The sequence below is a fragment of the Microplitis mediator genome, chromosome 10, assembly GCF_029852145.1.
Source record: "Microplitis mediator isolate UGA2020A chromosome 10, iyMicMedi2.1, whole genome shotgun sequence".
NCBI classification, from domain to species: domain Eukaryota; kingdom Metazoa; phylum Arthropoda; class Insecta; order Hymenoptera; family Braconidae; genus Microplitis; species Microplitis mediator.
Window position 1 is genome coordinate 15,693,967 of NC_079978.1, and position 20,229 is coordinate 15,714,195.

The 20,229-nt window shown below is 32.6% G+C and overlaps 1 protein-coding gene across 1 annotated transcript in view; it reads right to left on the reverse strand.

Moving 5' to 3' along the window:
* Positions 1–4,439: 4,439 nt before the first annotated feature.
* LOC130675847 (meiotic recombination protein SPO11) overlaps positions 4,440–20,229 on the reverse strand; it is a 37,153-nt gene continuing 21,363 nt past the window's right edge. The window contains exons 3-5 of the mRNA XM_057481732.1: positions 6,580–6,639; positions 5,589–6,461; positions 4,440–4,931 (exon numbers count right to left, since the gene is read on the reverse strand). Of these exons, the coding sequence (XP_057337715.1) occupies positions 4,619–4,931; positions 5,589–6,461; positions 6,580–6,629 (1,236 nt within the window). The 5' untranslated portion in view covers positions 6,630–6,639 and the 3' untranslated portion in view covers positions 4,440–4,618. The remainder of the gene's footprint in view (positions 4,932–5,588; positions 6,462–6,579; positions 6,640–20,229) is intronic.

The following is a 20,229-nucleotide window of genomic DNA, read 5'->3' on the forward strand; positions in this document are numbered from 1 at the left end:
AGAAGCTCTCTTTTATTCTTTTAAATTGTTCCAACGAGCGTTGTTTTTTGATTTTCCAACAGATCCTTAGCCAATGGGATAGACATGAAAAAGTTATCACAGGTTAAGTATCTACCAGTCCTAGATACCGGTTTTATCAGGCGTTTCATCAAATGAAATGATGAATTTGGTTAATGATAAGGACCGAGTGGCTGCTTGCCGCAGTATATATCTATATTTAAGGTGTAAATGTGTAAAACGACTTAGAATCTACTAAGGAATAGATTTTAATGTCATATTTACAGGCTTACTAAGAATATATTGTTTCAATTTACATCTTCTTCTGAAGGTCTCCAACATCTTATCAATAGTTGTATAAGCTCCAGCAGAATTATTTTCAGAATACTTCTGAATAAACCCAGACGAAAAATCACGAACAGCAGCTAGATTATCTGTTCTCGATCATTAGGATTATTAAATCATTAGGATCATCTGCATACAGAAGGCGGTTGCAGGACCTGACTCATATGCCAATGTCGTTAATGAAGAGTGAAAACAGTAGAGGATCCAAGATTGACCCTTGAGGGACACCAACATCGGTATGGATCCAGTCGGTGACATTCCATCAGAATCTTTAACAGCTATGGATCTACCAGAGAGAGATCATGGAGAAGATAGAAGCAGTAATTTGGAAAACGTCAAGGCTGGTAGGGAGGAAATGGACTATTATAACTAGGGACAAGATTTTTTCCTTATTTTTGAAATGAATAGTTTGAATTTTTGATATTACGGGGAAAATATCGGTCTTATAAAAAAAGTTTTCAAACAAAAGTTGTAGAAAATTTAATTTTCCAAAAAAAATGTACCCTATGATTTTTTTATACGACCAATATTTTCACCGTAATTCAAAAATTAAGATTCATTATGAATGATTCAAATTTTTGATAACTATAAAAATCTTAATTTTGAAATTCCGGCTTTCTTATTAGTCCTAAGAAAAAATTATTAGAGACATTTTTTTTAGAAAATTATATTTCCTACAACTTTTGTTTGAAAACTTTTTTCATAAGACCAATATTTTCCCCGTAATATAAAAAATTCCAGACCACTAATTATTAATAATTTTTGAATTAACGCAAAAATCCGGGCCCTAATTATAACAGTATATTACAGGAAAAGCAGTAAGGATCTTAGAAGAATTCATTAAAGAAGAGGAGAAAAAGAAATTTATACTAGGGGAGACCGGAATGCGAGAACGGGCGAGAGGGAAGTGTGGAAAACATGAATGAGGGAGAATTACGATAGTTAGAGAATACGTACGTAAATAAAGAAGAGTGGGATATGTTGAAACTTTTGGCTCGGAGAGGATAGGTTATATTGATTGGCAATAAAGGAGGTAAATATGGACGAAGGTAGACGATCAGCAGAGGGGGAGGGCGTTCTGTCATCGATTATGGACTCGTAAATACAAAGACATGGAGTAAAGTGAAGAGATGCGAAGTAGGGTTCAAGTCAGAGGATAACTACCAACCGTTTATGATAAAGTTGGTTGAGAAGGAATATAGAAGGAGAGGAGGAAAAACGAAGAAAAATCTGACAAGATGGTCGCAGTGTTGAGGCATGAAGGTAAGATTCAGGTTCGAAGAAAAGGAGAATCTCATCGTTAGTACAGGAGGAAGAGAAGAGGTAAATGGAGTTGAAGAAAAAAGTGAAAGAGTGTGTTGTAGTAAAGGAAGTCGAGAGACGAAAAGAGATGTAAAGATGAGTGTTGGGATGAGGGGTGTAGGAAACTAAAGAAAAGATTAGATAAAGATAGAAAAACGTATAGAGGATGGGAGGCTCTCAAGCAGTTGAGGAAAGAATATAGAAGGCTGAAGGACAAGAGAAGGAGATGGGAAGAGAAAGTAGGAAAAGATGTTCAAAGTATAAAAAGTGAAAGAGAGGCGTAGAAGTTTTTGGGAAGATATCTAAAAAAGAAGACCAGAGTGACGGATCTTCGATAACAGGATAATAAGATTGATTGAGGGGAGGAAGATGTGGGGGGAGAATCAGGTGGGGTTCGGAAACGGTGCAGACTGCCAGGATAATATATTTATACTTAAGCAGGCTATTGATAGGATTATCAAGAAAAGGTAGGAGACGTTGTTACTCGATTTGAATGGGGCGTTTAATAATCTGGATAGAAGAATTATGCTAAGGGTGATGGAGAGACTAGGGGTGAAAGGCGAGCTGATAGAACGCTAGGAGAATTTATACGAGAACAAGGTCTAAAGTGAGAGTGGGGGGGGGGGGTATCAAAGATATTCTGGACTGAGAAGGAAGTGCGTCAGGATTGTCTTTTTAGTTCAGCACTATTCACTAAATATGGTGGTGGTAGAGGTTACGAAGATATGGTCATTGACATATGTGGATGACACGGAAATGTCGGCAAAAAGTCTAGAGGAGATCAAGAAAATGATGAAAAGCTGCAAAAAGTATTTTAGAAACAAGGGACTGGAAGTAAATGTAGGGGAAACTACGATGATGACTTCTGGTAAGGGCGGGAGGCAGGAGATTAGAATATGGATACAGGAGAGAAAGGAGGTAGAGGCGGTTAAAAACGTTTGCTACATAGATTTCAAGTTCACAAGCAATAATCTGGTTAGGGAACACAAAGAGAGGGTTAGGAGAACAAAGTTGACCACGGGGATAGTGTGGCGCGTAGGAGAGAGGAAATTTGGGGAAAGGATAAGGTGGAGGAAAATAATTTTCAATAGTATTGTGGTCAGCATTGCACTGTACGGGGCTGAAATCTGGGGATGAAAGAAAAGGAGGAAAGTGGAAGGGGTACAGGAACAGTACGGAAGATAAAACGTGGGAATACGTAAGCAAGTGCAAGGGTTTATTGTTAGAGTGGAATTGGATTTGAGGAAAGTTAGAGCGGGAGACAGTGCGTGTGAATTTGAGAAGATCAGGTTAAGAAAAGGTAGGGAGTTATTAAAGAAACGTATTGAGGATCGAAGAGGGGTGAGTAAGGAAAGAACAGTGAGGAACAAGGAGATGAAAAAATAGCTAAGTGTGTATAGTCGGGATTAGGTATCGATTTGGAATGGAGGGCAGGATTTCGGAGGAGCTCAGTTGAGGGATAGGGATGCAGATGTTTAGAAACAGAAAAGGAGTTCTAAAGTTAAAGAGTCTGAGTTTAACTCAAGATTTAAGGACCTGGTGACGAAAGGAATACCCGAATATTGGAGTGGGGAAAAAGGTTTAAAGACCAAAGAAGAGGGCAATCGCAAAGATATAAATTAGTAAAGATAAAAAATAGCAGAGATAAAAAATATGGGGGTGAGCGCCTGTTCGGCATGAACGTCAGAAATATATCTTTTTAATATCAGAAAGATGACATAATTTTGTAGATAACTTTATGATACTAATAAGATGTCTTTCTGACACTCATGCTAAGCGGGTGGAAAGGAAATTGGTACTGGATGAAAGAGGAAGAGAGCGAAGAAGAGCTCGAAAATAGTTTTCATGGGGGATAAAAAAAAATTTTTTAAAAAAGTTAAGGACTTTTATTCGTAAATTTTGTAGAAAAAAAAATTATTGCAATTTTTTATTTCTGTACCTTGCATTTACTGAGTAATCAACGCAAAAATATAAGTAAAATCGAAAAAAAAGAAGATTTTTTCATTTTGATGATCACATAATTAGAGGAACAAAACTTATTCCTCTAACTGTTTTATAAGACTTCGATCAATCGGTCCAAAAAAAATGGTTCAATGGATGGATTTCAACATTTACAGGGCTTTTGGGAATACATTTAGCTGTAAAATCCCCTGGAAACATTAATACTTTCATCAAGATTTATAAAGTAGCAGTTGATTGACTAAAAAACCATAAAAAGTAATTTTTGTACGGTTTCCACATTAATTTTAAGGATGGAAAAAAAAACGTTTTTTTTATCCTTAATCAAAAATAAAACTAAGAAGATTTATTCAAATTTGCAAAACTGCACTCAAATTTACTGTGCGGCCATTAGTTGCTCAGATATCGATAATCAAAAATAAAATGTTTCTTTTTTATTTGAAGGCCAATATCTCAACAACTAATTGTCGTACAGAGACAGCAAAGGAACAACTCGTAGCTGAATAAATTTGCTAACTGAATTATGTATTGATTTTCTTAAAAAAAAAAAATATCCCGATCCCGTAGACCCAAAAAACAAAACCAACCAATTTAGAAAATTTTGTTCTCAAACTATTTCTAATGATTACGTAATAACCGTAGTTGAAAAAATGTCTGCTAATAGGTCTTTAAGCTCGAGATTTCAAGCTTCAAATTACTTTTTTAATTTTCCGATACGTTTAAACATTCACGGAAACGTAGCTTTCCAAAAATCACTAAAAAATTTATAAAAATGTTTTGTTCTTTTAATCTTTTGAATAACCGTAAATAAAAAAAAATCTTGGATATGGTATCGATAGCTGGTTTATTTAAATGTTTTTTAATTTGTTTTTTAACAACTAGTTGAATAATAAATAAACAAATTATTACAATTTGTTTCCGACAATTATTCAAAATTAATTATTAACGATCAGTAACATTAAATCAAAAATAGTTAATGGAAATATATACGTAAAAAGTAAAATAATTTTTAAAATCAATTTGTATGAGTTAATCGTCGGATTTTCATTGGTATATAAACGGATGTAAGATAATCCATGGAAATAACATTATTCGTTGCGATAGCCTCCATTTCGACTTTACCTTGTTTCATTAATGTTAATTCATTTCTTTCATTATCAGTCAAATACGTACGTTTTTCAAGAGCATCTAATTTTTTCAAGTCGCTATCAGTTAGTGGTAATTTTTTCAGAAAAAAAGTTGGTATTTCTGTTGGATAAATTCCAATCCATTTTATGTTTAAGCATTTTAATTCTTTTCGTTCCCACCATAAATTTAACGATCCATATCTATTAAATATATATTAAAAAAAAAAATTTTGTTGTTAATCGAATAATAGTATATTGTGTGGCAAGGGATGAAACAAGACGATTTCAGACTAGGGTGAGGTTGGCTAACATTATCCGCAGTCTGAAAACGTGTTTTATCCTGAGTCACACACAGTATAATTCATGATTACCTGCATCGGAATTTCAAGATTCAGTGTCAGCAGCCAGTAAGAAACAAGTTGATTTCAAGCCGATGATGCGAAGAACTGTTAGAGAATGAGAAATATGTGATTTACAGTCACTTATCAAATAGTAAATAATACAAAAATATTATTTTCACTCATTTTTTAGTAATTTTATTTGGTCAATTAAAACTGTCACTTAAAAAATGAAACGAGTAAACTGAAGTGACAAGTAAACAAATGAGAGTAGTAAGGCTGCTAATGAACATTAAATATAACTGACACCGGGCAGAAACAATTGTGTTTCTTCCCAAGGGAAGAAGCGCACATGTTTCTGCCCGCTGTAAGAAGGTATTTTTGAATTACGAATTCGCTAGCAGTTGTTTGCAGCATCGGCTTGAAATTAGCTTATTTCGACGGGTTGTAGAGACACTGAAACTTCAAGTTTCGATGCTGGTATCATGAAAAAATTATAACTATAATTAAAAGTGCTTACTTGTATGTACACATAATTTCAAACCCATGAGGATTACAATCGACAAGAACAAAAACAGGTAATTCTAATTTATCAACAAGAATTTTAACAAAAATTCTTGTTGCTGTATCCGGATAGCCTTTTCCTGTAATTAAAATAGAATCCAATTTTTCTGGGCATTTTTCACTCATTAACTTATTAAAAATGGCCTCTTTTTCAACGACAATAATTGATTTAGCTGTAGTCTCAATGGCAGTCAATTGGCCCATATTGCTCGACATCAATTGTGGCACCAAACAACCTTCCAAAACATCACAGAAGATTGTGTCATTATTTTCGAAAAACAATTTTAAATTTCCTGCCACAAGACCCTTGGAAGTAGCAATAAATCCTAAATCCCATGTCGAGCATTCCAATAATTTAGCGACACTGTTAATTTGATAATCAACCACCCTTTCGCTTTCAAACAATGTTGATTCTTCGGACTTCAACTCGTAATACAATGAGCGCTTAGTCTGAATTTTATTACTTAAAAGTAATTTATGCGCCTTAGATAAGATTATCATCAAACGAGTTAATTGTTTCCGACCTGATATAGTAAAAAAATCAACGATTGATTCAGGTTGTTGTGAGGCTGAATCTTGCGTTGAATTGGTATCTTCATCAAACGAATCTATTTCTATTATATTGTCACTAAACGTCCTATTCGGTGATTCATCACAAGATACTAATGATAGAAGAAAATCATCACAGTCATTGAAAGCAATTGATGTTGATTTTGACAAGTTTATTTCTGGATTACGGCGTTTATATGAAATTTTTGGGATTTGTGAATTACATATTTGTTTAAGAATCGTTAATGTTGTTGCTTCAATTTTATTAATCAATTGTTGTCTGCAAAAATAGTAAATTGAATATTAACGATTATTTCAAGTTATTATTATTTACAATAAGTAAAAAACAAAAGTTCGAAAATCAAAGGTTTTTTTTTATTCTTTTAAAAAAAACTTACTTTTTTTCAGTATTGTCAATAACGGGAATTTGTATACGTTTCGTTTCCATGTTAAAGTATCTGCAAGAAGAAAATTAAATATTTTCGTTTAAAACAAAAAATTAACATGAGTTCATTGCATCATGACAGCTTATAATAAGAAAATTTTTTTACGTTCGAAGTGAGGATAACCCAAGTAACACATGCTTGAGCAAGATTCGGGTGCCAGGGCCGTGCACGATATCCCTCGTCACTAGCGTCTTTTTCTACGTATGGGATTTGCGCAAGATCACGTGGCAAGAAATCGTCATCAAGCTTGTACATAACTAGCTCAAGACATTATACACAAGAATATTAAAGATATCTTAGATACGGTGCAGTTGAAAAGTTTTTAGCGCATTTCTCGCACCAGTAACTTACACATGCCATGCACAAGATCTGTTTAATGGTCAAGGTTAATTTTGAGCTTTAAACAAATCTTGAACAAGTCGTGCACAACTATTTTCAACTATAGTCTTCCTCCAGAATTGAGTTATATTCTAACACAAATTTCTTGTGTGCTAGACTTGCTATGCTGAGAGAAAAAAAAACTTTTTTCAAGTATATAAATGTTTGTATCCCACCGAGTAAATATTTGTTTAATCTAAGTAAAAATGTACTCCGATCAAGTATATTTTCTTAAAATAAGTATAGAAATTCTTAAATCAAGAAAATATTACTCGGTTGAAGTACATATTTACTATGATTAAGAATGTTATTTGTTTGTATAGTACCGAGTAAATATTTCTTTAAATGAAGTATTTATACTTGGGAAAAGTTTTTTTTTCTTTCAGTGTGCGCTAAGATAGCACTTATATTGCATGAATGATAAAAATTAATAAATCGCATCGATTGCTGTAAGAACCATCTTAATCGGTCAATTTGTTCGAAATATATCGTTGGAGAAAGAAATAAAAGCGAGAATTTTATTAGGACCAGTTAGGTTCATCTTACGTGGAAAAACGCGGAAGGCCTAATGTGATATAAAAAAGTTGGTTCTAGTAAGATTGGGATAAGTTTTTGCACAGTCAAAGAAAATACTTCTGGGAGGAGGTTAGGTTCATTTGGTGTCAAGTAATAGCTGAAGTACGCTTAACAGGTAAAGTAGTTAGCAGCCATGGGTAAAGTAGAAGAAACGAAAGTTACCGGACGACCGTCGGGAAATGCGAGGGTAACAGACGCGGGAAACAATCAAAAGACAAAAATAGATAAATACGCCATCAACACGAGAAGCATCATAAAAGGTAACAAGGAGGACCCTGTAAGCACTGAAAAAGCACTCAGTATGATTATGGCGGAATTAAAAGGAATAAACGAAAAAATGGAGGAAAATAAAGAAGAAATTAAAAATGAATTAAAAAAAGAGATCGATACACTGAAGGAAAGCATTGCAGAGAGGGACGAAAAGTGGAAAAAAGAGAAAAATTTATTATGGGAACGAATTGACCTAATGGAGGATAAAATTCAGAAAATGGAAGAAGGTGAACTACGACATACAAATGGAAATAATAAGGAAAATGACATGTGGAAAAAGGAAAAAGAAAAGATACTGCAGCAGCAAGAAAAAATTCAGGCCAAGATAGAAAAAATGGAGCAAATGAAAATAAAACAGCTGAAGCTCGAAAGAAAAAATAATGTAGTGATTAAGGGACTAAATGAAAAAGATGGAGATCTTCAGCAAGCTGCAGAAAAGGTTATAAAGGAAAGATTCGATGTAAAAATATAGTCAATAGACACATGGATACAGGGAAAAAACAAAAAGGTGGTTATTTAAGCTAAGCAGTTGGGAAATATAAGAAGAGATTATGAAAAAGAAAAATGTGCTAGTAGGCACTGACATATACATCGAGAATGATCTAACAAGAGAAGAAAGGGAAGTGCAATGGAAGATCAGCCAAGAAGCGAGGATTGTGAGACAAAATAATCACAGGGTAAAAGGGGGCTATAGAAAAATGTGTGTAGATGGAAAATGACACACGTGGGATGAAATAAAAAAAAGAACAGAACAGCAGGATTTTTAGTAAACAGAGCCGTAGAAGTAGCAGGTGGGGAGTTTAGTGCGGTATTTTGGAATGTTGCAGGAATAGGAAAGAAAAACGCTGACTTCTGGAAATTTTTAAGAAAATATGACGTAATCGGACTAACCGAAACATGGGTAGAAAGTAATGGGTGGGAAAATATAGAGAAAAGATTGCCAAAAACATATAAATGTAAATGCAAAGCTGCAAAGCGAGAGAAAAAAAGAGGAAGAGCAAGAGGGGGAATAATAACTGGAGTTAGGAAAGACATTGTAACAGAGGAGAACGAAACAGAAATAGGAAGTGCGGTGAAGAACACAGTTAACATAGGTAAAGAGAAGTGGGTAATATGGACAATATACAATCAAAGTAAAGTGAAACAGACATTAAAAAATATAAGCGAAGAAACAGGGCAAGAAAAAATCATGATCGGGGATGACTTTAATGCAAGAACAGGAAACAAAAGAAGCTGGTACTCTGGAATAGAAGAAGCAGTATAAGAAGATCGAAAGACAAGAAATGTGATATTGAAGGCATTGCGTTGATTGAAATTGTAGAAGAAGAGGGATGGTGTATGCTCAATGGGAATACAGAAGGAGATAAAGAAGGCAGCTTTACCCTTGTAGCAGAGACAGAGCAATCTATTATTGACTATATTATAGTAAGTACAGAATGCATGGAACAAGTGAAGGAATTTAAAGTGATCGACAGAATGGAGTCAGATCATATGCCGGTGATGTGTAAACTAAAAAATAAACTAACAAGTAAAAGCAGTAAAGAAATTATTGAAGTGGGGGAAAAAATTATCTGGGATGATGAGAGTAAAACGAAATTTCAGCTCGAAACAATAGGAAGGATATTCAGTACAGAAACAGATATTAACAATAATTGGAAAGAAGTAAAAGAGGCGATAAGTAGTAATATGTGCGAAAAAAGCACCATTTTATATAGTGGAAACCTAAAACATGCAAACCTCTCAATAAGACAATTTATAGATAAATTGAGAAAAATATAGATAGCCCGAACTGGGAATCGAACCCAGACCAATTCGGTAACGCGCCGAGTGCTCTACCAGTTGAGCTATCCGGCCCTATACTATATTCCGTTCAATTTGATCTATAACTTATTGAGCCACACCGTCCTTCTTACGGTAATACACCATTTAAATATAGTGGAAACCTAAACATGGTGGAAAAGGGTTATAGGAAAAACTCTGCGCAAAAAGTGGTGGGACAGGGAGTGCAAAAATAGGAAAAGATTATTTAAAAGAGAATTAGTAAAATGGAGACATGGACAAGCGGAAAAAGAAAGTTATCTAAAATAGAGGAGAGCATTCAAAATTTTATGCAAAGAAAAAGAAAAAAAGATGAACGAGAAAGAAATGGAAGAAATAAAAAAAGCAAACACCGAAAAGAAAGTATGGGAGTACATCAATAAATATAGGAAACAAAGATCGGAGATAAGAAAGGACATCGGGATAGAGAAATGGAGCGTGCACTTCAGGAAGCTACTGAAAGTAGAACTAACAAAAACAACCGGAGACTGGAACAGAGAGGAAGAGAGTGAAAAAAATGAAGGGAAGGAGTCAAACATAACGGATGAAGAAATTAGAAAACAGATCAGAAAACTAAAAAAAGGAAAAGCTGCGGGAGAAGATGGCATACCCAATGAAGCATGGTTATTTGTACAAGGCAGCACAGAACAAGAGATATGTAATTTATTAAAAAGAGTGTGGAAAGGTGAAGGGATACCAGAGGAATGGAAAACAGGATTAATTGCACCCCTGCATAAAAACAAAGGGGATAAGGAAAACGTGGAAAACTATTGGGGTATCGCTCTATTAAATACAGCGTATAAAATATACGCGATGGTGTTGAACGAGAGACTGAAAAGTGACATAGAGGAAGAAGGACTACTCCCGGAGACACAGTCTGGCTTTAGGAAAGGACGAGGAACGATAGACAATATCTATATTTTGAAACATGCAGCTGAAAGAGAACTTGCAAAGGAGAAGGGGAAACTCTTTACCTTCTTCATAGATTTAAAAGCAGCATTCGATAGCGTGGATAGGAAGGTATTGTGGGAAGCTATGGAAAAAAGCGGAGTAAGGCAAGGACTGACCGAGAGAGTGAATGAACTGTACAAAGAGACTAAGAGCAAAGTAAAAGTAGGAATCATTTTATCAGAAGAAATCTGGACGAAAGAAGGAGTGAGACAGGGTTGTCCTTTGAGTTCTACACTTTTTACGATTCTAATGGCAGATCTGGGGAAAGAGCTAAGCAAAGGACAAACAGGTGGAGTTGTGCTAGGGAAGGAAAAAATTTGGAGTCTAGAGTATGCTGATGACGTGGTACTGCTTGTAACAAGCGATGGGGAGCTAAAAGAAATGATTAAGAGGCTCAAGAAATACTTGGACAAGAAGAGATTGGTATTAAATGAAAATAAGTCTAAGGTGATGGTGTTTAGAAATGGAGGTGGTAAGAAAAAGAAATCAAGCTGGCACTGGAAAGGTAAAACGATAGAGGAAGTGAATGAATTCACGTACTTAGGGTACGTTTTAGGTGCAACGGGAAAAACAAGGCACACATTCAGGAAAGAGTTAAAAAATCAATAACAGTGATGAAACACACTTGGAGTATAGGAGAAAAGATTTTCAAAGAAGACTATAAGAGAAGAATAAGTATGTTCGACAGGCTGATGGTAACCCTGATTGCACAACTGAATTCGATCGAATTAAACAGAATTAAATTTTTAATTCTATTTAATTCAGAGAAATTCTGCTAATTCGGTACGTAACTTAAAAATGAATTCTGTCTAATTCGGCAGGAAAACCAGAATTTTTCCAAATTAAAATGAATTTAAATAATTCTATTCGGTTTAATTCTGATTAATTCGAAAATAATTCTCCAATTTCTGGTTCTGAATACGAATTAAACTGAATTAAAACGAATTTGAAATTTTAAAATCGGTTTTATTCTGTTTAATTCAATCCAAATTTTCAATTCAGTTGAATTCTGTTTAGCAGAATTCGACAGAATATAACAAAATTAAAATTTTTAATTCGGTCGAATTCAGTTGTTTAATCAGGGAAGTGTAATGGCGTACGGGACTGAGCTGTGGGGGTGGGAAGAGTTGGAAGAAATGGAAAGAGTACAGAAAAAATACTTAAAATGGACGCTTGGATTGGAAAGATGCACACCAGATTGCATCCTACTACACGGAAAAAAAATTCTACCGAAATTTACGATGTTAACATCGTAATCTCGGACTAGACTTTCATTACTGTCAATTTTTAAATGTTTTATTTCAAAATTTATTATTTGGGTTATATTTTTTATTATTTAACATCGTAATTTTAATAAAGACTTTTAGGATTAAAAATTACTGCAAAAAGTACAATTTAACATCGTAAAAAAAAATAAATAAAAATTATACTTTAAAAACTATATTTATTCGTACATTTAATATTTCTATTTACTTTTTAACAAAATAAATATTACAGTGCTGCCTCTGTTATAATACGATGGAAGCTATAAAAAGTACGATGTTACATCGTACTTTTTAAATAGTAACTGGGTCCTCCGCAAGTCGTTTATATGGATCTTAAAAACATCATATAGTGTAGGACCTTCAGTGGCCGAGTGGTCCAAGGCGTCGGACACTTCGCTCTCGAAAGGACTCGGGTTCGAATCCAACTGCCGAACGATTATTATTTTAATCTTTTATTTAAAATTTCTCTTCAAATTTTACGATGTTACATCGTAATTTATATTAAAGAGCTTAAGACTTCGTATTGTTTGTCTGAAATATTATTTCTTAAATGAAATTTCCAACCCTACATCGTAAAAATTACGATGTGAAAAGTCTAGTCCACCAATACAACAATTAATAGGACAAATTACGATGTTAGCATTGTAAATTTAACTAGAATTTTTTTTCCGTGTAGAAGAAACTAAACGTGAAAAACTGAGAATAAGATTTGCAAAGCTAGCATCAGATGATGAGAGCAAAATTATGACGAAAGGAGGAATTGTGAAAGAATGTCTGATAGAAAGAACCAAAGGAAAAGGTTGTAATGAGTTTAGAATGTAAGACGAAATTTCTTAACGAGTGTGGATTGAGTCAAGAAGGAGTAGATGAAATAAGAAATGCAAGAGGGTCTGTTGGTGCTGAGAGAAAAAGCACGAGAAATGGATGTGCAAAGACAGCTACAATGGAATAGAATAGAAAAACTAAAGTACAACCTGAGATATAAAGAAATACATACAGGGGAACTACCAGCATACCTAGAGAGAACATATGAAGAAAACTACGTTATAATAGCAAAAGCAAGGTGTGGGACATTAGAAAAAGCTAACAAGATGTGGAAAAGTGGTAAAGAAAGGACATGCTGGCTTTGTGGCAAGAGGCAAGACCGATTAGAACACTGGTGGAAAGAATGTGGCGAAGTAAAAAGAACAGCGCTATCAATTGAAGAAATATTGAGTAATGAAGGTCTGAAAGAGGCAGCTATCTGGTTAAAAGAAATAGAAAAAAAGAAACGTGATATACAGAGGAAGGACAAGGAAACGGGAAAGAAATCAGAAGAGTGATAAAAGGAAGAAGCAGCAATGCATTGTCCTTCATTGTTTTGATATTTATGTGTGTGATAAATTGAAGATAGACAGTACAGATACCAAAAATTGAAAGTTAGAATTTAGAAAAAAATCTTAAAAAGAATTTAAAAGACTATGAAAAGACTATTGATAGAAATTACGAAATGAAAATGCTTATAATAAAAAATATATAGTATATTAATATATTAATATATAATAATTTAGAGAAAAAGTACGCATCGCACAAAGTAAAATTAATTTAAGATAATATAATGTAAAAGAAACAAATTTATGTAAGATTATATGTACCCAATCCTATTTCTAGGCTCTAAAAGCTGAAATTAATAATTATAATAGTTATCTTTGATATGACTTATCCGATCGATTTCTAAATCTAGTTAGCTTTAGAACTAAATAAAACGCGTCAATTGCCACATTGAACGTCACAATCGGTTAATTAGTTCGAAACATATCGGCATCGAAAAATTAAAAAAATAACAATTTACCTCGTTTTTCTGGGATTATTCAGAATATAATTTACCAAATGGTCTATTAATCATACCAGCTTTTCTTCTTTAGAGTTTTCTTCGAACACTATGTAATGTAATACAACTTATTCTTTAGTTGGATCAATATTATCATCGAAAAAATTGAAAAAACCGTTTTTAACATTTTTCTTGGATATTTTGTATATTAACGCTCTGCCCTGCTAAGAAAAGTGATTTCAAAAGATTAAAAAGGAAAATTTTTTAATACTGTTGAATACTTCTATAAACTCCTCGAGCTCGAAAACAGCGATTTTTTTTTAACTTTACATGCTCAAACAAGGTGCGTTCTATGTTAAAGTTTGAAAATTTAAGAATCGAAAATAATTAATAAACAAGCGTTTTTTGAATTTTCATTCACGATGGTAGTCGATTAAATAAATGTATTCATACAAAAATCAATGATAGTGATTAAAATAAAGATTTCAATGAGTTTTGACTCAGATCAAAACGATAATAGATCAAATATCCTCGAAAGTCGTTAAAAACGGTCTTTTTTCAATTTTTTTGTTAAAAATATTATTTAAACCAAAGAACGAGTTGCATTACATTGTATGGTAACCGAGAGAGACCATAAAGACGAAGATTAGGTATGATTTTGAACACATTTTAGTACGTTATGTTATGATTAAGAGGGAACCACTAGTGTGAAATTTTGAAAAAATCCATTTTTTTGCATATTTCTATAGTCTATATCTTCAAAAATAACATACTAAAATTTAAAGTACACGGAAAAAAAAGATTTATACTAAATAAAGATTAATTTCTAGTTAATAAACATATGTTCAGTAACTTATAGCATTTCAAATAGTAATTTCGTGGTTTTAACATTTAATCAATAGTAATTATCAGATGAATGCTACAACTTACAGTTTGTTTGCAAAAAATTACTATTTCAATCGATAAAAACTACAATGTGCACGTTAAAAAAATGTAACTATAATAATTATAAGGCAAAATTGTAATATTTATAGTTTGGTAACTTAAATATTTGAGTTTCAAGTAGTGAAAACATTAAACAACCAATAATGATATATAATATGAGAATTGTATTTTTTTATGTTATTCAGATAATGAACATCAACAGAAGTAGTTCTTACATTTTATGATTAGCCAACATTAAAAATTAATAATTTGAACGTAAATGAATAAATTTCAATGGGTATTTATTACAGGAGCTAAATTTGAATATTATCACACCGCCGTGTAAAAATGTATTATTCCGAACTGTACATTTTATAAACCAAGCTAAGATATCTTTCTACTTATTATGCTTCTTAAATTTGTGAAAAGTAAACTTCGACCTCAGCAATTTTTATTGTTTGAGAGTTTAGATTTTAACATTTGAACGTAAACCTTATCCCCTCTTTCACAAAAATCAGCTGCGCAACCCTGTGTATTTTGTCGACACGCATTAGTTTGCAATAACGGCGAGAGACAAGACGTCTTGATTCAAGTTATTTATGGTTATATTTATAAAAAGATTCGGATATCACAAAGGATCAGCGATACAGGTTTCGAATTCCATTAATATAATAATTAATATAACACTACTTTAATTTAATTGAACATTTACTGTGTCTAAATAATGTTATATCACTAAGCCCGCCAATTTAGCTGCATAAATTTAAACACTGATAACTTTATTTTCATCATCCCCTTTGTCTCTATATAGTTTCGTTGCATACTAAGTTGTTTACAGCATTTATGTATTTTTTTTGTAGCCAAAAAAAAAAAAAAAGTTATCCTTATCATAATTAATAATTATCGCATTTTCAAGCATATTTTGTAGATCCTGGTATTGGAATTATTAATTGCCACGCACTGGATGAAATTGATGGCATTTCCTATAAGGTTAAACAATGTAATAGAAAATATTATATTGTTAATTATTGGTAAAAAAGGTTGTTGAGAATCTCATTTAATTTAGCTCACGTTATTTTACTTATTTCATTTCATAAATTGTTTGTAGTGTATAAGTTTTATTATAATTTAATGTTTTTCGATTAAGAATATTGTTTTTATTTGTATTTATCTAAACATGTAATAGTTTTTATTGTTATTTAAATAAAAAATAAAAAAAAAAAAATATCATTCGTACGTTAATTATTTATCAACCCAATAGACAACTTACTTTTTACTAATCGCATTTGTTAAATTTATAATAATATATTTTACTTTATGTCAAACATATTATTAAATAATAACTGGTAAGAATTAAAAAAGTTTAGAACTAAACATTAATTATTCAAGTTCTACGTAGTAAAGATTTAAATAGTATAGGATTGATTCTTACCATTTCAAACAATAAAATTTAACGCTTGGGACTGAATTTTTATTATAGTTACGTTATGAAATATACTATAATGTATAAGAAATTATACATATCTCATATGAAGATTTTTACCATTTGAAACAATAAAATGTTACGTTTGAGGTTGAGTTTTTACTATATTCATTTAAATAAATAACTGGCTCCCTTATGAAATTATATACATCTAGGTGGCGATTTTTATTATTTGAAATAATAAAATTTTAAGTTTGAGGTTGAGTTTTTACTATAGTGACTTTAACAAGTTACTGATTCTCATATGAAATTATATACATGTAGATGGTGATTTTTACTATTTGAAACTTTAAAAACTTCATCTTTTATCTATATTTTTTATCTTGTAACATAAGTATATTTTAGAAAAACACTTATAAATTTTTTACTTGATACTTAGTAATAATCAATAAAATCCGACCCGGGCGCCGCATTACTATTTGAAACAATAAAAAGTAATGAGAATCTGAGTACATTATAACATTTTTTTTTTTCCGTGTACATATCTCGAATAGTTTTTTGAGTTACAGCCACCTGAAGAGCAACCGCTTATCGGTTCTCAAAAATACATTTTTCAAAATTGCTGCAGTTATAACTCGACGACAAATTATGCGATCGATTTGATTCGAATTGCAGCTTCTTTCATATATGTTTCTACGTATTAAGAGCCTCCAGTAATTAATTTACCAAAAATCATCAAATTTTCGCGCAAAATTTGAAATTTTTTTTAAAAACTCCGCCATTTTGTTAAATTCAAATTTTTTTTTTTAACCCGTGGATCATGACGTCGGAGATACCTTCTAGCTTGAAAAACTTTTTGGTTTTTTTTTATTTCACGCTTTGTGAAGGTCGCTATCACTGCAGCAGTGGAGGGTTTTTTTAGCGTTGGGAGATTGTGAATAACTCGCTGAATTTTGAATTTTTTGGTCAAAAAATTTCATCTTGTATTGATTATATATCCACAAATATATCCTTAAAACATTCCATGCAGAAGTTTTCTTTAAGAAAATTCCCAAAAATCACTTTTATTTAGGCGATCACACTAGTGGTCCCCCTTAATTCGAGAAAAATGTCATAAATCATAAAATATTATTTTTTGAATGCTTCGTCATCGATATCTTTTGAAATGATTGATCGATTTTGATGCTCAATGTGGCAATCAGCGCGCTTTATCGAGTTTTAGAGCTGATAAAATTTCGGAAATGATTGATTCAGTCGTTTCAAAGATATTTACGAAAAAACGGTTTTTTACCATTTTTTTCTCTCGAACCATATAACTGATCGAGATAATTGAGACTAAACAAGCTTTAAGATACTTTTCACTGAAATTGTCAATTTCCGTAAAAAGAATCTGAAAGCTTGTCTAATAATCTTTAATTTATGACCTTAAACTTTATGTTTTGACGATTTCTTCCAATACTTTGATAGCCTTAAAAATTTTAATGGAATCAAAAAATGTTGAAAATATGGTTTTCATTCCACATAACATATGCATTTCCTATTATAATCCAATTTCGTCAGTTGCTTTTAATAATGAACAAAATAACCTGTAAATTTCACAGCTATTTTATATTTTAAAAGTATTTCATTTATTACTTTTGATGTTTCAAACGTACCTGTACGCATTACAATGATTAACTGTCTTGTCATCGTGATATCCGTTAGAAATCTTATTAGATCCTAATGAAATTTTCTACACGTATTCCATGGGTAATTTTTTTAATTAAGTTCGAAGATTGGCTAAATTGGTCGATTCATTCAGAAGTTATAGCTGTTTGAAATTTTAACGATTTTTCGAAAAAATCAGTTTTATTCGCTGTTAAAGTTGTATAACTTCGAATTCAAAACTCTTAGACGATTTCTGTAGAAAGTATTTTAAGGTTTGTTTAATAAGTTGAAATCCCGATGAAGAAAAATTGTATAATTATATAAAATTATATACGACTCCATATATAATCAGATCTAAAAATTGGCCAGATCTGATCATATATAATGATATATGATTATATATAATCATGCATGAACGAATATAGTCATTTTTAAAATCTCATTTAAAATATCTGTAAATTATTAATTAAGTAATTTAATTAGGATTTATTGTCTTCATTAATGTAAATGTCGATTAAATTTGAAGTTAGAAAAAAAATCTAGGCGTCGGTAGGCCCTGTGGGCCAGCCCCTAAACTTCACGCTGTTTTCGAGCTCACAAAGCTCGAAAACATTAGGGTGAATGCATTTTCGAGCTCGAAGACACACACACACACACACACACTTGGACATCATTCTGAAAATAGTCAGAATAGCTTCCTAGGACCTCAAAACGTCGACATCTGATGAAAACTCGATTTTCGAAAATCGGGGTGAAAACAACAACTTCCCGAATTTTTGAAAATTTACAATTTTCTTGGCGGGAAGTTAAAAAAATCTGGGCATCGGTTGGCCCTGCAGGCCAGCCCCCGAACTTCCCGCTGTTTTCGAGCTCTAAGAGCTTTACAAGCCGCGTCGAATGCGACCACAACCATCTCAATCGGTTAATTTGTTCGAGAGATATCGTTGGAGAAAGAAATGGTAAAAAACGGATTTTTTCAAATATCTTCAAAACGGTTGAACCGATCGTTTTTAAATTTCAATCGGCTCTAGGATTCAAAAAAACGCGCCGATTGCCACCTCAAACGTCAAAATCGGTTGATTAGTTCAAAAGATATCGGCGCTGAAAAGTTAGAAAAATAACATAAAATGTTATTTTTTCCGGATATATCAAAATTTAATGTACTAAATGTGTCTGAAATCAAACCAACTATTCCTCTTTATAGTCTCTTTCGATCATCATAAAATGTCATCTAACTTATTCTTTAGTTTAAATCATATTATCAGCAAAAAATTGAGGAAACCCAGTTTTTAATATGTTTCTCGGATATTTCAGATATTATTGCTCTGACCTAAGTCAAAACTCATTCGAATCTTGATTTTGATCACTGACATTGATTTCTGCCTCGATGCATTTATTTCATTGAACATAATCGAGAATAAAAATTTGAAAACCGCTTCTTCGTTAATAATTTTCGATTCTTAACAAGTCAAACTTTAGCAAAAAACCTAACTTGGCAGAGCTTGAAATGCTTATAAAGAGTAATCCCAGGTAATAGCATTTTTGAGCTCGAAGAGCTCGAAAATATGTTCACAGTAATATTTTCAAGCAAGTACTTGCATTTTCATAAATGTCATGAATGATAAGCGTTGATGGATTTTTCTATGATATAGAATCTTCAATAATGGCCCAAAATCCATTTAAATTTTAAGACTATAAAGATGTCTGAGATAATTCTAGTTATTGAGAGATAGACTGGACAACTATAATAGTCGAGACGATGGCATTAGTACAGAATAAATCTGGGCGTCGGTTGACCCTGCGGGCCAGCCATAAAACTTCCCGCTGTTTTCGAGCTGAAGAACCTCGAAAACATTGTTGTGAATACATTTTCGAGCTCTGCGAGCTTGAAAATACTTTTGTATGCTGGTGTTTTCGAAAAAAACCGTTTATCATCATTTTTTCTCCAACGATATCTCTTAAACGAATTGACCGATTGAGACGGTTATGGTGGCAATCGGCGCGTTTCATCAAGTTCTAAAGCTGATCAAACTTTGAATTCGATTTATCGAGTCGTTTTGGAGATATTTCAAGAAAAAAAAAAAATTTTTTTTTTAATTCGTTTGACAACGGTTTCTCTTAAACGAATGAACTGATTTTGATGGTTGAGGTGGCATTCGACGCGGCTTATAGAGCTTTAGAGCCCAGTCAATTTTGGAATCAATCCATCGAGCACATTAAAAGTTATCCAAAAAAAACATTTTTGAAAAAATTTAATTTTTGGAATATCTCTGAACGAGCCTTACCGATCAAGCTCGATTTCTCACAGCTCCAAGATATTGACAAGCCGCCTCGAATGACACCTCAAAGTTCAAAATCGGTTTATCCGTTCAAAAGATACAGGTATTTACATACGTACGTACGTACGTACGTACATACATACATACATACACTCGGACATCATTGTGAAATTAGTCAGAATAGCTTCCTAAGACCTCAAAACGTCGACATCTGATGGAAATTCGATTTTCGTAAATCGGACCGAAACCAATAACTTCCCG